At 41.2% G+C, this 20,045-nt stretch overlaps 2 protein-coding genes across 8 annotated transcripts in view; one reads left to right on the top strand and one right to left on the bottom strand.

Moving 5' to 3' along the window:
• Positions 1-7,468, top strand: part of KIF13B (kinesin family member 13B) — a 171,986-nt gene extending 164,518 nt beyond the window's left edge. Inside the window, exons 40-41 of the mRNA XM_069975804.1 lie at positions 1,249-2,185; positions 2,782-7,468. Of these exons, the coding sequence (XP_069831905.1) occupies positions 1,249-2,185; positions 2,782-3,071 (1,227 nt within the window). The 3' untranslated portion in view covers positions 3,072-7,468. The remainder of the gene's footprint in view (positions 1-1,248; positions 2,186-2,781) is intronic.
• A 3,661-nt stretch (positions 7,469-11,129) lies between these two features.
• HMBOX1 (homeobox containing 1) overlaps positions 11,130-20,045 on the bottom strand; it is a 69,345-nt gene continuing 60,429 nt past the window's right edge. For 4 of the 7 annotated variants that reach the window (XM_069975799.1, XM_069975800.1, XM_069975797.1 and 1 more), the window contains 2 exons: positions 19,062-19,156; positions 11,130-18,699 (listed from right to left, as the gene is read on the bottom strand). In XM_069975799.1, the coding sequence (XP_069831900.1) occupies positions 18,562-18,699; positions 19,062-19,156 (233 nt within the window). In that variant the 3' untranslated portion in view covers positions 11,130-18,561. Of the gene's footprint in view, positions 18,706-19,061; positions 19,157-20,045 lie in introns of all 7 variants that reach the window. The other 3 variants (XM_069975801.1, XM_069975802.1, XM_069975803.1) reach the window with 3 other exon arrangements.

Genomic DNA, 20,045 nt, shown 5'->3' with positions numbered 1-20,045 from the left:
TGGCGGCAGGGCCGTCTTGGCCTGGAAGTGGCACTGGTGACAGATTTTGCTTATGTAAGTGGCTGAAATATAGGGTCAAACATTTGACACAACTGATTGTGATGTCACCTTTAATAATACACAGGACTTCAAGTGAAACTTGCACATTACCCAAATAATACAAACCTACAGAGAGTTACAAAGTCAGAGCTGCTGCATGTGTATGGTACATAGCAGAATGCAGATCTCTGGTACTGTAAGGCATTATGTAGTTGTTTATTCCTATAATGTACTTATAGGCCTTGCTGGGAGGTATAGTGTAGTAGGCGGACGGCCACTTGTATGACCCCGGGTCCATAATTACGATTGTGGCAGGAGATAAGGACACCCCTGTTTGATGAAGTTTTAGCTTTACTTAGAATTGAATTTCCAGGTCATGTCAAGCCCCCCTCTCCGGTGCGTCCCCCATAATTCCTGGCTCTGACAGACAGTATTGATTACCCAAGTTTAGTACATGTTGCCTCTGGGAAATAGATCTGAGAAATGGTCTGTTTAATCTCAGAAGCTGCCTCTAAATTCTTCACCTGTAAATTGACAGGCCCCAGGAAAATGGAAGGCGGTGGGGAAGAAAATTTGGAAGCGAAAAATAAATCTTTGGCAGCCGGTTGAAAATTCATGATTTATCCCGGCCTTAAGTGCAGCCAAAGAACTGCTAGAGACATATAGATCACTGCAGCCCTCCAGCAGCCATAAATCCTGCAGTCTGAGCAGCGAGAGGACCAGGCCTGTCTCATAAATCAACCTTCAAGTAAATATTAGGAGGAGAAAAATATTCCTTGTGCAGAGTTTGTCCTTTTGTAAAGAGGTGATCGGCATGTGTCCTCTGCTGTGCAGGATTAACACTTACAAACCCACCAGATGGTTGATGACCCATAGACTCTAAACCATCTCGACTGTGACCATCATAGCCGTAGGTGTACATGGATCATAGTGGACAAAGTCTACCTATCAGAAATGTTAGTCATTCTGTAAGAGTATACAGATAGATATATGAGAGTGATAGATCTTCAAGAGGTACTTGATAGATTAACCAATTGAGAAATGTTTGCATTTGGCTACCTAAGGATAAGAATTCTATATAAAAAGTTGAATTGGTTATTGGTGTAGGTGCTGGTTGTAGTCAGAGTTCCCATCTATTGGAGTCAAATTGATAATAATTTCACCTCTATGGATGTCTTGACTATTTCTTTATCCCCCCCCCCCTTCCAGGTAAACCATGAAGAATGGGCTGGGATTCGGCAACCAGTGATTGCTCGTTCCCCAGTACAAGACAAGAAAAGTGACAAGTCACCAACAGTGCCTTCCCAACCAAAAGTCAATGATTATCCAGTACAGGAGACCCAGGAAGGACCCCCAAGCCCCCTCAGCGAAGCTTCTAGTGGATACTTCTCTCATAGTGTTTCTACAGCCACACTCTCAGAAGCTTTAAGTACAGGAAGTGAAGCTCCTACAGGACAAACGCCAAGTCCAGTTGCTGCTGATATTAGCTTGGCCACAGTACCTACCTCCCTGGAGCCTGAGAGAGAACATGCAGGCAAGTTGGAAGCATTGTCTGATCAGCATCGTCCCTCAGACCAACCTGAGCATGGAAAGGAGAAGGAGAAACTAGTTGTAGCTAAAGACTCAGATCATAAGAAAGATCATGACTTAAGCTCTAACAACACTGTACATCTTCCCAAAGACATTCCTTGCCAGGACAAGCTCCTTGCAACAAGCTTCACATCTTCTGAAAACCAAGGAGATCTTAAAGACTCTTCTGCAACAGGACCTAAACCTCCATCCTCTGACCTCCAAAATAAAGCTGTAGCATCACCATTCAAAATACAGAAGGTGAGAACATCAGAGCTCAAGTCCTTCACACGGATACTTGGAGACGATTTAGGAGAAGCACCAAGTGTGGCCAAGTTGGTGATAACAGGGTCTACAGGAAAGGGAAGCCGGGAAAAGTTAAATGACCAAGTAGGCAGTGGTGAAGACCCATCAGAGGCGACATCTGACTCAGAGGAATCACAGGAGGTTCCCGAGTGGTTAAAAGAGGGAGAATATGTGACCGTGGGGACCAATAAGAACGGAATTGTAAGATATGTTGGACCTGCAGACTTTCAAGAAGGAATGTGGGTCGGTGTGGAACTTGATCTGCCTGGTGGTAAGAAACTTTCTTTTGAAGACAGATTTTCTATAAAGATACTTGAGGCTTCAAGATACCAGATGGTCAGAACTTCTGCCATATTCTGTAAAAATTAGGCCTGACATACACCTACAGTAGCTGTTAGCCAAATGTCATTGTAGAGGTTTCAGCCAAAATCAGGTTTGTGCTCCTATGTGTATGGGCACCCTGACATTGTTGGGGGAGCTTCATGAAAGCATTGGCTAAGAAATATCTGATGTCTCTGGCCAGCTTTCTGTATGTTATGTGCACGGTCCGTAAATAAGGACAATGTGCTACAGAATTCGGAGTTCCCAGCATCATCATTCATATTGATGCCGTGAGTTCCTAAACTGTTTAAATCTTTGTGCTACAGTGCTGACAGCGTGTCTGTTTCATAGCACATCGTTCATATTTACCGACTGTGCATGGAACGTGTGAATGCCCCCTTAGTATATAACATACTGCTCAACTTTAAACAAAATGTTTAATAAAAGTCATCTACTGTACTGAAGACCAACTTGTTGTAACCTACCTTGGTTTTACCACCAGTACTCACAAGTGATTGTGTTTTGTGTTTTGTTTTTTTATCCCAGGCAAAAACGATGGCTCAGTTGGTGGCAAACACTACTTCAAATGTAACCCGGGCTACGGCGTTTTGGTGAGACCCAACAGAGTGAAGAAAGCCACCGGCACAGCCCGTAGAAAAAGCGCCGGATTGCGTTTGCAGGGAGGAATCTCTTCAGAAGACCGAAAAACTGGGGGCTTGTCTGGTTCTGCTGGAAATCTTGCAGCATTGACCACCCTGGCTAAGCAGGATAGAGCTGCAAACCTAAAGGCAGACGCTCGAAAAAAGGCAGAGAACAGGAAGTCATGGGCTAACTGATCTACAACACACTAACAGATGGTCATCATCTCCAGGGACCAGCTATGACAAAGTCTTCACCACTAATTCCATGTTCCTGTAGGTACAGCTGCTCAGAATGTAGGTAACGCAGCATCGGTACGGTATTCATCTCCACACCGGTGACCAAGGCTCGGCTGCGATCCAACGATGGGTGTCATAAGGCAGAATTGAGAACGGATTCCAGTTCTGATGGCACAGCCGAGCCAATGAGGTGTGGAGTGCCACCCTTACACCTCTCCTCACCATGAGTGTTCGATCCCTCTCTTAACATGTATATATGTGTATGTGTAAATATGTTCTATACGTATGTTGTATGTTTTTAAGGCAGGCATCATGCTCTTCCATGATCCCGCTGGACCGCTTAGACCAACATTGTGGCTTCTTAGTCATTTTGTCACAACCGCAATCAGGCAGGAATCCGACGAAAGGGAAAATAGACTTGGACCAGTATGTGTCCGGTCATGTCTGTGTATACACATGTATATAGCGGGTTTTATGTATGTATGCACAGCTGGGCTTTTGGAAAGTATAATGTGCAATGAGCAGCAAAGGCAGTCACGATACTATGGTCAATCTCCATGATGGCTCCCTGTAAACTCCATTGTTTGCACTTTTTTTTTTTTTTTTTGTGCACATATGATCCTTGTGTTTATATTATTTGTGTTTTTGTGTAAATCCACGTGGGTGAAACCACTCTTGTCATCTTTTCCAGCACAAAAATCGGATTAATAATGCAGACATAGCCAGATTTCGATCTGATTTAGATTATTCTGGTCTTAACTCAAAATGAAATGGTTACAAAAAAAAAAAAAAAAAAAAAAAGCGGCAAGTAGGCCTAGATCTTAGCCCACGATCTTAGCCCACACACTTCTTTGTCACTTTTTGCCTCAATAATCATATTTTTAGGTAGAGGTCCTCTTTAGTACAACACAATAACTTGTTTCCTAGGCATATTTTTACGACTGCCTCTCAACACTATATACACAAAGAAAATTCATGATGTGACACCTATGAAAGCACAAGTATGTTCTACAGACGGTGGTGGGTCTTATTTTTATGTTATTTATGGGTGATAGAATTGTATTATTGAAGGTGGGGGGAGTGCGATACACAATCTTTTGATGACCACTACAACACTCGACTAGATTGAGGACAGTGTGCTACATATCGTGACCAATTTTTGGTAGTCATCCTTAGCAAAGATTTAGTATGTAGAGTAGAAGAGATGATCGCTTCGATCAAGGGGTAGAATACTTTATATTGTGTTTGTCTCTGTAGTGTGCTTTCGTTCTGTCTCCGAGCTTCATTCGCTTGTGTACCTCACCCTGGAACATCTGGCCACAACCATGTGTATTAGCCTCCACATCTTCCTTTATATGTAAATGATAAGATACCCTTTAATGGTTCTTTCCCTTTGCCCTTTATGGACTTTGTATGGAGATGACAACCTTGCACTTATTACACTACTGTTACGACACCACTAGAGAACCTCAGGTTGGAGACCATTGCTGTAGACCATGGGTCTCCAAACTGCAGCCCTCCAGCATGGCATGATGGGAGTTGTAGTTTCGCAACAGCTGGAGGGACGCAGTTTGGAGACCAACATCTGTGCCACCTGACACACCAAATGTATGGCGCATTGTAATAGTTATCCGCAAGCAGAGCACTTTCTCCAGCACAGAGTATCTGCATGTAATGTGGGTTCTGGAACATTTACTATGCATATCCGTCTCTTGTTTGAGCTCTAATACATATGGATCGAGGCATGAACGACATGTGGAGAAAATCAGGACCAAATGTGAATGTGGGGGGGGGAGGTGTGAATTAGCTTGCAATGTGCAACTCGTCGTTCCCAGGGGCCAATAATAGCAAAAAAAACTAAACATATGTCTATTGTATGTTTCCTACAAAGTGCCTTAACCCTTTAGATGGTAGAGTAGGCAGCAAATTTGAGATTTCATGGAGACCCATTGCTTTGGTGGTTAACCCCCAAGGATCTTGGCTTCAATCAAGAATAATTCCAGTAAAGACTTTGCAGTCAATGGGCCAATATTTTCTGTCTCGAAAGAAGCTGATTTGTAGGTGTCTCGGCCATGTTTGGCCATGTTTTACAACTTTATATCTTCTCAGAGATTATGATATGGCTGCAGACTGTAAAGTATAAAAGGTCAACCTAGCTGCTCGAATTTTTGTAGCCCTATAGAGTATAGTAGTCAATTGTCCATCTTGAAGCATCGTTCTATAGGTTCTGTACCACATCATGTGGCACTAGCTTCATATGGTGGCTTGAGACCATTTGTGAAGGCTTCATCTCCTTAGTGTTCCCGAGACCTAATTAAACCTCCAAGTTCTTATTTATGTATGTTAGTGTAGTAGTAGTAGTATTATAGTATTGTTCTATATTATGTCTCTGCCAAGTATCTTTTGTAAACCACACTTGCCTTTTGAGATGCCCGGGCCCGTGTCTTTTTCTTTGAAGGTTCTTTCAGTCAATAGTTTTTTTTAGATTACATTTTACTAAAGTAACCAGCTAGACATTAGGTGAAGCCATAACATTTCCATTGACAAAAGAGCCTTCAATAGACCAAGCAGCGTCCCTGCCTGTGTAGATGGTGACATTTTCGAAGGCTCTTGGATTAAATCTGTCATTTGACTTTTCTAACGTTGACCAGATCAGTACAGTACTTGTCAATCTTGTTCAAGACCACTGTAATTTTGTGATGTTTGGTCGATGCCAGGGCTGTGATGAATCCCGTGTGTTGATGATCCCCACCCCCAAATTTCTTCTGGGAGGGGTTAAAAGCGATTCGTACTCCATGGAAGTAGCTTTTAAATTCCCTTGTACATATTTTAAAGCACTTTACTTGACCTTAATCAGCCAATACGCTGTTAAAATCAAGCAAAAAAAAAAAAAAACATCTCATGACGTATTACAAAAATTTGTAAACTTTTTTTTTCTTGCTTGCACTGCTGCTGCGGTTTTAGAGATTCTGTACATATATAAATATAGATATTTTATTGTCCAGTAATATCTGGAATCTACAGCCCACTGCCATAAAACAGGAGATAGAAATGGGTGCCAAGGCCTCAAGGAAGATGAATCAGGCCAGATTATGTTTTAGCATATCTTCAAAAATGAAATTATTACTGTATATGACAGGAATGAACTTGACTGTTTTTAAGCAGGGGCAGAGACTAATGACATGGCCCCACCCATGCTTAGATGTCCGTGTAAGATTATTGGCCATTCAACTAGCTGAGTGTCTAAAGTTTTTGTTAAAAGATTTATCCAGAATTTGAAGAAACACAGATACTTTCTTGCAAAAACAGCACCAACCCTGTCCTCATCTTGTGTGTGGTATTACAATTCAGCTCCATTTACTTCAATGGAACCGAGCTTAAGGATGATAGTGGTCCTGGTTCTGAAAGAAAGTTAACCATGTTTCTCTAAGCCTGGATAACCCTTTTTAAGCAAAGACTAGATGGCTGCTATCTCTCAACATTCCAAAACTGGTCAATCTGGTCCAACCACCCCACCTATAGCGGCCTTCACATATCCGGTTCTATTGACAGTAATGCTTATAATGTGCCTTAATTTTCCTAGATATTTTTAGACAATAAAACCTTTTATATTGCAGTTTGGTAAACAGGACTCCATATTGAACTATAGTCTATGTCCACACTGGGGCTCTTTGTCTTTTTTTTTTTTTTGCTTTGTTTTTCACTCTTTATTACAGAAATGGAATTTCTAATATTTTTACTGGGATTTGATTGAATTGGTAAATTTGCAGATAAAGCAGCTGGCACATAAATGTAATGATGTAATAATGGCTCCCGGATTCAATGCTTTCCCAGCTTTATGGAAATGTTGTTGTACTAAAAGAAAACTGAAAAAAATCTTGCCTTGAGATACTGACTCCTGTGTCTCTTATTTGCTCAGCGGAAAAGGTTGTACCGAGCACCGCCATTTAGTGATTAGCACTATGATCCAATCACATCTTTATGTTTTATGTGTCTGTAGAGAGACAAAAACATTGTGGATCCCAAGGCTGTGATGAAACATGTTCAGTGTCAGTGCTGGGACTTGTAGTTCCCGCACTGATGGGGGAAGCACAATTCACCTTCTCTACAGGTTATATAGTGAAATTCTAGCCACTTTTCAGAAATGTTCGCACGATTGGTGCTGGGGCTGGAGATGTCATTTGAATCCTCAAATAATTAGGGGCATCAGACTATAGATTTACACAATCATGGGGGGAAAGCTGAATTCCAAAGAGACATCTAAAAAATCTGACAATTTTTAAAATGATTTTATTGTATTAAACTACTGTATGTTGCTCAACAATGTCTAATGAATAAACTTTTTTTAAACATGAGTATTGTGAATTTTTTTTATATGGAATAAATGCCTATTAAAAGCTACACAATGACAATAGTGAGTGCAGCTCTGGAGTATAATATAGGATGTAACTCAGGATCAGTACAGAATAAGTAATGTAATGTATGTACACAGTGACCCCACCAGCAGAATAGTGAGTGCAGCTCTGAAATATAATAAAGGATGTAACTTAAGCCCCTATTACACTGGGTGACTTGAGGAGCAAACGAGCGCTGTCCAATAATCGTTCCGTGTGATAGGGCCTTTAGGGTCAGTACAGAATAAGTAATGTATGAACACGGTGACTCCACAAGCAGAATAGTGAGTGCAGCTCTGGTGCATAGCTCTGTCTAGATAGCAAAACAAAAATTGTTACTCTCCCTGAACTTCCCCAGCTACTATTACACAGAGTATTAGGGTAAGAAGTTATTGAATTAGAGTAAACCGTTAGCATAGAAATGATGAAAAGCTGATCAATGAGATGATAAATAACTTTTTCAGATAAGGATCTGTTGTCATCACATGTAAAAGTGTGTAAACTAAAGGTAAATTGTCCATAGTTATGATTAGAGATGAGCGAACCTTTAGCATGCTCGAGTCCATCCGAACCCAAACTTTTGGCATTTGATTAGTGGTGGCTGCTGAACTTGGATAAAGCCCTAAGGCTATGTGGAAATCATGGATATATAGTCATTGGCTGTATCCATGTTTTCCAGACAACCTTAGAGATTTATCCAAATTCAGCAGCCACCGCTAATCCAATACCGAACGATCTGGTTCGGATGGACTCTAACCCGAACCCGGTTCGCTCATCTCTAGTTATGATCTTATAGGGATCTTAAAGGACTGGATAAAGGACTTCACTGAGTTTTTGGTCATCTACAGTGAAAAACTGTTGGCAGCCTTCAATGTCCATAAGTGGTGTCTGGTGTTGCAGCAGAGAACTATTTAAGGGCTTATTACACGGGTCATTAAGAGGAGCAAACGAGCGCTCTCAGCACTCGTTTGCTACTCGTTCCCCGCTCGCTGCCGCCACGGGAGGGGGAGGCGGGGAGCTGCGTGGGGGCTGCCCGGGGGATCGCTGATCGTCCGGGCAGGCCATAGGATACAGCAGCGTCTGCTGCTGACGCTCCTATTCAACGGAGCGACGGCAGCAGATCGCTGCTATATCAGTCGCTTGTTTTTCAACATGTTAAAAAACAAGCGACTACAACGATCAGCCGACATGAACAATGTCGGCTGATCGTTGCACTCTATTCCACGGGACGATTATCGTCCGTAGCGGCCGAATACGGACAATAATCGTTCCGTGGAATAGGGCCTTTAGGTCAAGGCCAGGCATGGTTCATGGCATAGCCTGCCACATGTGAAGTATTACACAGTTCACAGTCATATCCATGTGGTGTTAATGTATTGCATGGCCTTCTTGGGCCTCTTTAAAGTGGGAAGGCCTTTCTCCATATTGGAGTCCTGAATAGCCTCCTCCTTTCTCCTGATTAATTTGCAATTCCTTAATAGGGTATTTGATTATGTTTTCTATACCAAACAACCCCTTTAAGAAGACATCAACTCCCTTCGAGATGCTTCGGCGCAGGCATTGAAGTCCGATATCTGGCTGAAGCTGTTTCATATTCCAGGCAGCACAGCGAGCGCTCAGGCTGGGGGCCAGCTTTTGTTCTCTGATGCTTTCAAAAATAAACTCTTATGTCATGAGTATTGACGAGCCGCTCCATGGAAGGAAGTTGTGATAACGGATCAGCTCTTCCCTGCAATGCAGATAACTAATGTAACTAAGGTCAGCCTGAGAGCTGCCACAACCCCTTCATGTCTTATCACTGAACCACCCGCATGCACAACAAATGATAGATCATATGAAATGACAAAATGTGTGTAACCCTTACCCTGCCAACTAACAGTGGTTGCCATTTTGGAACCCTTCAGCTGTTGCAATGCTGTAACTCTCACCCTGAACTTACTACAGCTATCCTGGGAGCTGTAGTTTTCCAATAGTTGCAGATGCAAGATAAGCTGCAGTAACCAAGCATGGCCACAACACTGTGACTGGAGCTAATTGCAGCCCCATTTAACACACAGACCCAACCCCATGCTTATCAGCAAATAATACCCTGAGGATACTGGCGGTACAAGGGTAGCAGTCATATACCAAGTGCCTAAGAGGGTCCAAAAGGCTATCTGCCATACAATAAAATATCTGTATTATAAATGGCACATGAAACCAGCAGAGGTGTAACTTGTAGCTCTTTGGCTAGAATTTGGACCAGTTAGTATCAGCATCACAGGCTCATCATGTCTATAATTCATATGAGCATGTAGAACCTGATTTTGGCAGGAATTGTACATGGCTCTTCCATGTTTGTCCAAGCAATGTCAAAAATAGTTTTACTAAATGAGAAGTAGACACTTGGAAATTGCAGTAGATGTAGTTGGTAAATGTAAAGTAAGTGTAAGCCTGCCTAGGACAAACCTATACACTGTTAAAAATAAAGGGAACACTTAACACAATATAACCTCAAGCTCATCAACCTTCTGTGAAGTCAAACTGTCCACTCAGGAAGCAACACTGATTGACAATCAATTCCACATGCTGTTGTGCAACTGGAATAGACAAAAGGTGGAAATTATTGGCAATTAGCAAACAAGTTCAATAAAGGAGTGGTTCTGCAGGTGGGGACTAGAGCTGATCGAACCGTGGAAAAGTATGGCGTGGGGGTGGCATTTCTTGGGCCACATAGCTTCCCTGCATGTGGTCACCAGAGGTAGCCTGACTGCCATTAGGTACAGAGATGAGATCCTCAGACCCCTTGTGAGACAATATGCTCATGCGGTTGGCCCTGGGTTCCCCCAAATGCAGGACATTGCTAGACCTCACGTGGCTGGAGTGTGTCAGCAATTCCTGCAAGATGAAGGCATTGAACCTATGGACTGGCTGCCCGTTCCCCAGACCTGAATTTGTCTGAGCACATCTAGGACATCATGTCTCACTCCATCCACAAAAGTCATGTAGGACCACAGATTGTCCAGGAGTTGGCAGATTCTTTAGTCCAGGTCTGCTAGGAGATCCCTCAGGAGACCATCCACCACCACATTAGGAGCACATTAATTTTGTGTGTGACTCCTATCCAGGCCTCCATTGGGTAATTAAATGTGATTTCCATTATTTTTGTGTGATTGTGTTGTCAGCACATACAACTTTGTACAAAAGTATTCAATGAGAATAATTCATTCATTTAGATCTAGAATGTGTTATTTGAGTGTTTCCTTAATTTTTTTTTTTTAGCAGTGTATATCCTAAGATCCACTGTTGATCAAAGGAAGAGGATGCAGTAAAACCCTTCTCGCGTGATACCTTACAGCAGGGACGAGGAACCTGTGGCCTCCCGTTCCATTCTAATCAGCTAAAGCGTTTTAGTTTTGAAACAACCGGAGGGCCTCAGATTTGTTATCCCTACGTTTCTCTGTTAGCTGTAAGTTATCTGGAAGAGCATAGAAGGAATGGAGCCACAGGACCAGACTACAGTTTGTAGTCTGTAACCATAGAGTCACACAAGTGTTTATATTTAGTGGCATTTGTAAAATACTGGAGGGAAAGATATAAATAAACCAGCCAACACACAAATTATCGGACAATATGGCAGATGTTGAGTTACAGGTTTTGTGTTTAATTTCCTAGTAGTACAATACTAAAATAAACACAAATTAAAAAAAAATCCGTAAAACAAAAAAACTGTACAAAAAAGCAGTATACTACATGTTAATTACAGAACAGTCTACTGTCCAAAAGGCACTAATCCAGAATAGGAGATACAATGATACAGGACTCGGCTTCACTATCTTCTTGAATACAATAGGTTCTTGTTTCTAAATTATTTTTCGTCCATCCACATATAGAAACAAGGATTTATTCTCTACACACATTATATTTGAGAGCCCTACCCGAGACGGTGCAGTATTTCTCTCCTGCAGAGGGCGCCGCACCATAAAATCTTTCCATTGTGGTCTTCATACAAAACATTTTGGATTTTTGTAAAAATTATTGAAAGAATAAGACGCTAAACTTTGTGTAGACCTGAAGGTTCAACAACAGGTTTAAAATGTAAAAATTGTATCCAAAGATGGACGCATTTCATTCAAAGGGGCAGCTAACCCCAATGCCACTTGGGATGGGCCAAAGTGATCAACCAATCTAGGAGGTGGAATAATTTTGGAAGATCTGTTCCAACTTTTAACGTCATCAAAATTCTTTAAGATGTTGGGTAAAGGGTTTCACAGGGGTGGGAACAACATTTTTGTCTAATGTTTTTACCATGAAACATTTTCCAAGAGCTTAAATTCAAATTTTACCAAAAAGTTTGCAACCATAAATGGGCTAAACATGGCCCAAGGAAAAAACTTTTAATGTCCACCATATCATGTCCTTGCTTCTAGATTCCAAGTGGCGCCCTCTTAAGAAGAGGAGAAATACTGCACATTGGAAAACAGTGTTATACACATAAGACAAGACAGGCAGTTTTGATACTGTATCTAACCCCCCCAGATGCTGCTCTTCAGACCTCTTGGCCTTCTTTTCGGCAGCAATGAGATTAGAGAACACAAGTGACAAAAAGAGGTTAAAAAAAAAAAAAGAAAAATTAAAATAAAAAAAGCCTTTTATTTAAATTTCCGACGCTCATCCTATACTACATCCTCCTTCTGCTTAGCAGAAAATTGTACGTACACAAAAATACAAATACACAATTTTGTAGAACAGTGTGATCTTAATATATTCATATATATATATTTATATTTATAATGAGTGGCAGGATAGGTTGTAAATAGAGCTTTTTGCACTTTTGGCTCATATGCAACAAGGCTTATAAATTCAGCTTAGCTTTTTATTTTTTGATTAGATTTTTTTTATTTTTTTTACTCAGGAGTTTTTTTTTTGTAGCTTTCAGACAAGTGTTTTGCATTATAAAGCAGCATCCAGTTTGCGGAGAGTGAGGTGGGTTGGTCTGGGAAGGGTCGCTTTGCTGTTGGGACGAAACGTACATTCCTGTATGTAATGTGTTTAAGTATATGAGAAGCAGGGGAAGGGGGTATGTACAAGAGGTGGATCACAATAGGGTGTAAACCAGAGGCTTTTATATCAGTTTTAAAAGTCAGCGGTGTATCTCTCAAACTCTAAGCCGATGCTTCGAGAGTCTTCACAAATACTACAGCAACCCAACATTCCCTGTTGACCTGTTCCAGTGTCATATCAACCCAAACTATGAGACACAACTGCATTATCATTGTGGTAAAGCCTCTTGGCGACCTCAATAGATCCTCATGCCTCAAAAATGAGGCTGGAAGAAGAAGACAAGAAGCTGCTGAGGAATCAGGACAGGTTTCCTAGAGGTTCTGGAGAAATAGGTTCTTTCAAGTATTGCGGTGGAACCCCTGTGGTCATCCTGGTGACCCTTCAAGGCTTAAAAGATTCCCTTAATGATACAGTACAGGTAACTTCTTGCACCCATCTTGGTATCTTGGGTACTAAGAAACCTTGTCCTGTAGACTGAGCGCTATGCACATCATATTGCTTTCAGTCTTACATAGACTCACATGAATGGAACATCCCTCAATGGCACATTTACAAGGCAAGACAACAAAAAGAACAAGCTAAACAAATAATATCATCTCGAAATGTCTGTATTGTTAGATGGGAGTCATCGGTTGCCTCTGTAATCTAAACAGTGGGGCATAAAGTTTTCTCAAGCCAGGTTTACTGAACACAGGCAACCAATGACCATTGTACATGACGACCAAAGACATTAATGGGATATAGCAAGATAGGGAGCATCTTCTGACCCATGTTTCACATTAGGAGGGAAGATTTGGCGAATATAGATCTTACAATAAAAAGTTAATGGGACCTAACTTATCAGACAAATATATGGATGTGATTAGAATATTCCTTTAAGTTCTCCTTCAGCAACCAGTCTTCTAATCCAGAGCCAAGATCAATCACTTGTGTCGGCTCTATATCAATATGTGGTGTGATAAGAAGCCGAATAAGACTTGGATGGAACATCTACGAGGAAAATGACCGGACAACACAAGGGATTTCATTACCTGGACAGGAAGCATATGTAAGGCTGTAGGCACTTGCTTGTAAGTCTACATAAAATGTTAAATGAAGTCCGGGATCCCTGACCACCTTGGAACTTTGAGAGGAAGAGGGGCATTTACTGGGACATATGTGTATATTATCCAAGAATGTGACCAGAAACAACATCATAACATCTTCCTATTTTTACCACTCAGTACTAGAGATGCGTGCAACTGGACCAGGCTTTAGTCTGATCATTCAGTCATCGGTATTCTAAAGCTGAAGTTGGATCCAGCTCTAGGGAGTCCTAGAAAACATGGGAATAGCCATGGGCCATTGAGATTATACTCATGTTTTCCCAGACTCCCTAGAACTGCATCTAACTTCTTCAGGCATTGGTTTTCAAATGCCTAATGATCAGACTTTACCACGCTCGAGTTGTGCTTATCTCTACTTAGTACCAAAACGCTACGAGGCTCAACAAATGCAACTTAACAAAAGGTAAACGTCACTGCAGTCTCCAGTGCTGAACTCCATCCTCCACCTCCCATACCAACAGCTTAAATTGGAAAGAACTTTTATGACCATGTCAATACATGTACCTCCATGTATTCCAATGGTGGTCACCCAGCAAAAAGTCAACTGAAGGAATATGCCCTACTTACGAGCTTCAACTTGCATGGAAGATGCAATATTCCGTATACCACGTATAGACAAATCCAGCTAGTAATATTCAATGTAAACAATTATTGCATCAAGTAAGACAAAAACACAATAATTACATCTCACCAGTCCCCTCTCTGCAGCTCAATCCCCAATCACCCCCCACTATAATCGACAGACCATACAATATATATGAGCACATAAAATATACAGGCGTCACATGACACCAGGAGACACAAGGCTGAAGATCCTAAAATGAGTCTACACAGGAGCCAAAGACCTGATGGGTAATATACAGCTCCAGGGGACAAAAAACATTCACAATGTTAAATAAATCAGGCCGGGCTGAGAGCTGGTTAATAGGAGTTTAAATCACAGGGAAATTAATCATCGATAGACCCGATAAGTAATGTCTGAGCCTTGCCACAATGAAAGCTACGGACTATAAATCCTGCCGCTTATCAGGGATACAATTACATCCAAAGTGACTTTTGGGATAGTGGATGTTTTTCTCTTTTTTTGATATTTTATCTTCTGATATGTTTTTACAGATATACAAAGTTTTTGGGGCAATGGCCTCTAGATAAAGAAGCAGAAAATACCAACAATACTAACAATTTAGTGCAAAATACTGTGTGCGCCAGCAGGAGCTCAGCCATGTCCCCATCTGTCCTGCCAGCGATCAGCTGACCAGTCGATCAGCATTTGCTCGTTTATCACCAGAGTACCCCTTTTAGGTCTTTTTCTGGCAGTTTGAAGGGCTTTTTTTTTTTTTTTGGACAGACGCCATTTTATGCCCAAATAATAGTCGTATCTTCAACAAAAAACAGCCATTATTTGTGGAATGGCCAGAAAAAAAGAGCTGTGTGGCTGTAGTCTACAGATGATTCGCAATCATTCTTGTGACAGCAAGTACTGTGGCAGTTCTCTTGTCAGTCCCCGGACTGAGTTACATAGATCAGCAGTAAGAGTCTTTCTAAAGTAGACCCTCCATGGGTTGTACCTCGTATTGCAGCTCAGCTCCAATGAAGTAAATGGGGGCCTGAGCTGCAATACCTCAAACAAAGTGTAGCGCCACTTCTGGAATAAAGCAGACAGGATTTTCTAATTCTGTACAAAATCGCCAAAAATGTTACATTTACTGTTAATTAGAATTTAGACCCTGTTTTTTTCCCCAACGAAACTTTCGATCTTTGTAATTGTTTACAGATCAAACTAAGCAAATACCATTTGGCCCGAGATAGTACTAAAATGGTGACACCCCTCCAAGAAATACCATGACGTATCATCACATGTATAGTGTTTAAAAAGGAAGAAAACATTGATTATTCTACTATTAAAAACTACAATCTGCTCCAACTGTACCAGTCCTCTAGGCAGTAAGGCACCCGGTAACACAGCTCGGCTCCACACACCACATTTACATATACACATAAATATAGAAAATTAAATATTTGTCTGCTATTGAAAATATATCTGGGAAAAAAGGGAAAAAAAGGCAACGCATCTTTATATACAGCACAAAAAAATGTAAAATTTTAAATTAAATCCATTATGTACAGTAATTTTTTTTTAGTCTTCAAAGGATCAGCGATGAAGAGGAAATATACATTTTTAATTAGCATTATTGATTTAAAAAACAAACTAAAACTAAATGAAAAGAATTTTTTTTGTTAAATCCCCAACATTCATAAATGACTAGCTGTGATAATAACTGGAAGATTTGCCATCACATTAGATCTTGCATTGCAAGAATGAAATGTTTATGGACTAAAATTGGAAAATGTAAAAAAATTCAAAAAGAATTCATGGAAGGAAATTTTAAAAATTATTGCTCATGAATTAACATCTACAAATCATGGACAGGGACGTGCGTGACCTGCAGTGGCAGTGTGGGACTTTTAAATGTTTGGTGTCCGTTAACTTTTTGTGTACAGAATTCACATAGACTGGTCGGCCCTGGAATGTTTTCTTCTTAAATAAAAATTTTAACAAATGTGCATGTTTGATGTGACTTACTATACCGAGTCACTCCCGATAGCTTAAAAACTAAAAATTGGCAAAGCTGCCACCATGTAGTCTACATCCTATTACCAAATCTGTAAACAGTATCCTGTCTTCTGCTGACAGACACTCTGGACGCCTGCCAGGAATCTTAAACCCCTCTCTCCTGAAACTTCTGCCCCTACGGACAATAATACAACTATTATAATACTGCCCCCCTATGGGCAGGAAAACAACTATTACAATACTGCCCCTTCGGACTAGATACAACTATTATAATACTGTCCCTTATGGACTAGAATACAATTATTAGAACACTGCCCCCTGTGGACAAGAATACAATTACACCAGGACGCGAACACACCTGAGTCCTTTCCCTCCCCGCAACTTGTGAATTGTCAATAAAGCCGCTAAGCTGAAAGATAAAGGGTGAGTGCGACTACATATTTCTCCTCTTCTACTACAATTACTAGAATACTGCCCCCTATGGGCCAGAGTATAGATCAGGACGGAGAGGGGACTACTGGACAGCAAATAGTACAAGTCAAAAACAATGGAACACAAATTATCTCTCACAAGTAATGGGTTTAAATCAAGTGCAACATTGTCAGAGGGTGAAGGGGAAGACAACAAAGTTGTAGTATGGTAGATGCTGGTCAAAGCAAGAAGAGTGTATAACTTGTGACTAGTTTGATATAATCTATTTCTGTTGGGGGTATTCTACTATCGATGGGTTATGACCCACTCGTATATAGGGCTTTATCTATGTAGGTATTAGGACTTTTTGAAACTTTTGTATCGGGCATCAAAGCGGCGTTTTTTTGAGTGCTAGTGTGATAACGTTCAAAAGAACAAAATTGACTGATGGTGTTGAAAGACCTGAAGAAGTGATCACCTAACAAGCTAAAATCTTGTTTGTCACATTTTCAATCCCATGGCAAATATCTGTCACCCCCCTTCCATGAACCATCTCCTGTCATCCACAGTACCTGTTCTCCTAGTTTATGATATCACAGCACCATCTTACAATTTTGTTGCCACTGTCTGTGATTTAGGCGTGTCCACTGTGTAGAAAAATGTGTTCATATGGATGGGCTATAATTTAGTGCTTTAAAACAAGGTAAGGCAGAATTACGGTTCTGAGGACCAATAGCACAGGAATCCACAAAATTAACAATGGAATACTACAAAAAAACAAAAACAGACAAAAAAAAAAAAACACACAGTAAAAGTGCATTCAATTGTAAAATTTGTCTCATGTGACAAAGAGGACACACACATCATCTGGTCCTTTTTAAGGACAAACTGTGAAACCTAAAAAAATGTTAAGCACATGATACCTGCATCCATTAAATGGCCAAGGACTAAAAAACACAAAAAGAGCAAAAACACAAAGTTAAATCACAGATTTCTATACCAGGATTAAAATTCACATCCCATCAATCAAAACCACAACTTACTTTCTAGCCACAGAAACATTCAAAGGAGCCAAAGGTCCTTTAGTGTAGCAGATGACAATCTTTGGAAGGATCACGTTACATGCTGCCAATACTGCTTATATGAGTGCTGAGAGTTCCTGCTGTGAGAGATGCAGATAGAGCTGCTGCATTCACAGCTGGTGAACTAAAAGGGATGAAATATTTGTGAAACATGTCTTTTTTCACATGGGACTATTCCCATTTAAACCATATGACGGGATATTTTTGTTTCCTCGAAATTTCCCTTTTAAGAGTCTCTGGCTACTTTTTGACTTTAGGTGTTTTTACAAACAAGATACATAGAAAAGATTTGCCTTTTTGGAAAGCAAAACTGGTTGCTGAAAAAAAAAAAAAAAAAGACCAATAAATCCCTCCGCTTTCATGCCCCTTACTGGCACCATTGTTATTAAATAACACAGTTCAGATACAAGGAGGGACAACGAGAAATTGCTTCTCAGGTGTAAGGTGGCATTTGTAATTTTAACCAAAAACATAAAAAATAAAAAGTGCTTAGAGCAAAGAGTCGAACATACAGGGGTGGGGAGGCGGGAAGGGGTGGAAGCACTTGTAAACTGGAATGCCAGAACGGAGTAAAGTGTTCTAGACCCGGGCGGGTATGGTTATGGCTGGATTTAATACTGAGAAAGCAGACGCGACGGTTATGGGCACCATGCCATCTTCACAGGACGAGACCCTACCAGCTAACTCGACGTACAAGAGAGAGAGACTGCAGTTATACTGATAATAGGAACACATATTAAGGACTGAGGAAAGATTGCTAAGGTGCTACTTCTAAAATCTAAAGTACATTTTTGTTTTTTGTTTTTCGTATTGACCCTTCCCGTCATTGTTCAGGTATCAATCGTCGTCCAGAGCTTCTGTCTTGATCTCGCCGGCGCCTTGCCGGGCCAGTGCCAGGATGGTGTGATTGACGGCAGCCATTTCTACGGCTAGGGAGATGGGGTCCTGGTGATCGCTGTGACTGGTGCTGTCATCCTAAGTATGTAGAGAGAAAGGAAGAGAAGCAGCTAATTAAATCTCAATACAAAAAGAGTCAGGATAAGAAAATACAGCTGTTTTTTTTTTTCCTTCCAGAAATGGTGTCACTCTCGTCTTCAGGTTGTGTGTGGTATTGCAGTTCAGTTCCACTAAAGTGAATGGAGCAGAGTTTTAAAACCACACATGACCTGAGAAACGGTGTGGTGCTTGTTCAGAGACTCACAACCCAAGCTGCTCGGATTTCCAATATGGTTTCCATTTCGCTGCCACAAAACATTGGTTTGTACTTAAATTTGTGTGTGTTCTGCCGCAACATCCCTCTCCAAGAATAGTTTTTGTGCTAGAGTCCAGAGGCTCACCTGTTCGGAGTAGTCATTCCCATCCACGTCGTCGCTGTTCGAATGGCCGCCAGGACTTTGTACATCGATGCCATGACTCTCCAGGATTGCTGCTTCTTCGAAAAAAGCAAATATGGCCCTAAATTATCTGCTGCACTAATATAAACCCCAAAGACACACACACCAGTGTAAGTAAGAGAAGAGGGAAGGTGTCTGCCCACATGGTGCCAGATTAGAGAGAGAACGGCCCGATCACTGTGATCGATGTGATGATTTCCTCCTCGGCACTCAGCTACAAGGGTCTGCTCACTGATCTTACACTCTGGTCAGTAATATGAACCCAAGAGCATCTACCCCCCTTCACCTGCCAGCACTGAAAGAGTTATAGCTATAAGGAGTAGTCGGTGAACATGTTGCAAACATTAAGAATAATTAAATATAATCCCAAGGAATGTAAAAGGTGATGAAGTCACAGGTCAGCCGGGGGTCAGTGTCACATATACAACGCGGGAAGGGTCAGAGTTAGCGCGCCGCACACACCTCTGTGACCCAGTGACATACGTTACACACATGCAGATATAATAGAAGACAAGACACCTCAGACACAGAAGTGATCTAGAAATACATTGTAGTGTGCAAAAAGGAACAAAGGGAAAATATAAAAGGCACACAGAAAGAAAACGGGAAGAAAAAATAAAGCATAAAAGGAGAAGAGGCAGGAAGATGCCCAGTCACATGTGAAGAGAGGCTTCTGGCTACAAAAGCTTGAACAAAGCAGCTGATTTTGTCGAGATCGGCTGATCAACATGTATGGGGGGTGACTGGGATCATTAGGAATGTGGGATTCCAAAATGCCCAATCATAAAATGTACCGCTAAGCACTGCAAAAAGTGAAAGTAAGGGGAAAACTAAGCGGAAAGTACAAGGAGGGGGTAGAGGAACTAAAGGAGGGGGTGGAGCTAAGAAAATGCTAAAGAAGAAGCAGTAGGAGGGGCACGGCTAAGA

This window comes from Dendropsophus ebraccatus, chromosome 6 (assembly GCF_027789765.1).
Source record: "Dendropsophus ebraccatus isolate aDenEbr1 chromosome 6, aDenEbr1.pat, whole genome shotgun sequence".
Classification (NCBI taxonomy): Eukaryota; Metazoa; Chordata; class Amphibia; order Anura; family Hylidae; genus Dendropsophus; species Dendropsophus ebraccatus.
This window is presented reverse-complemented; position numbering and strand designations above follow the sequence as displayed.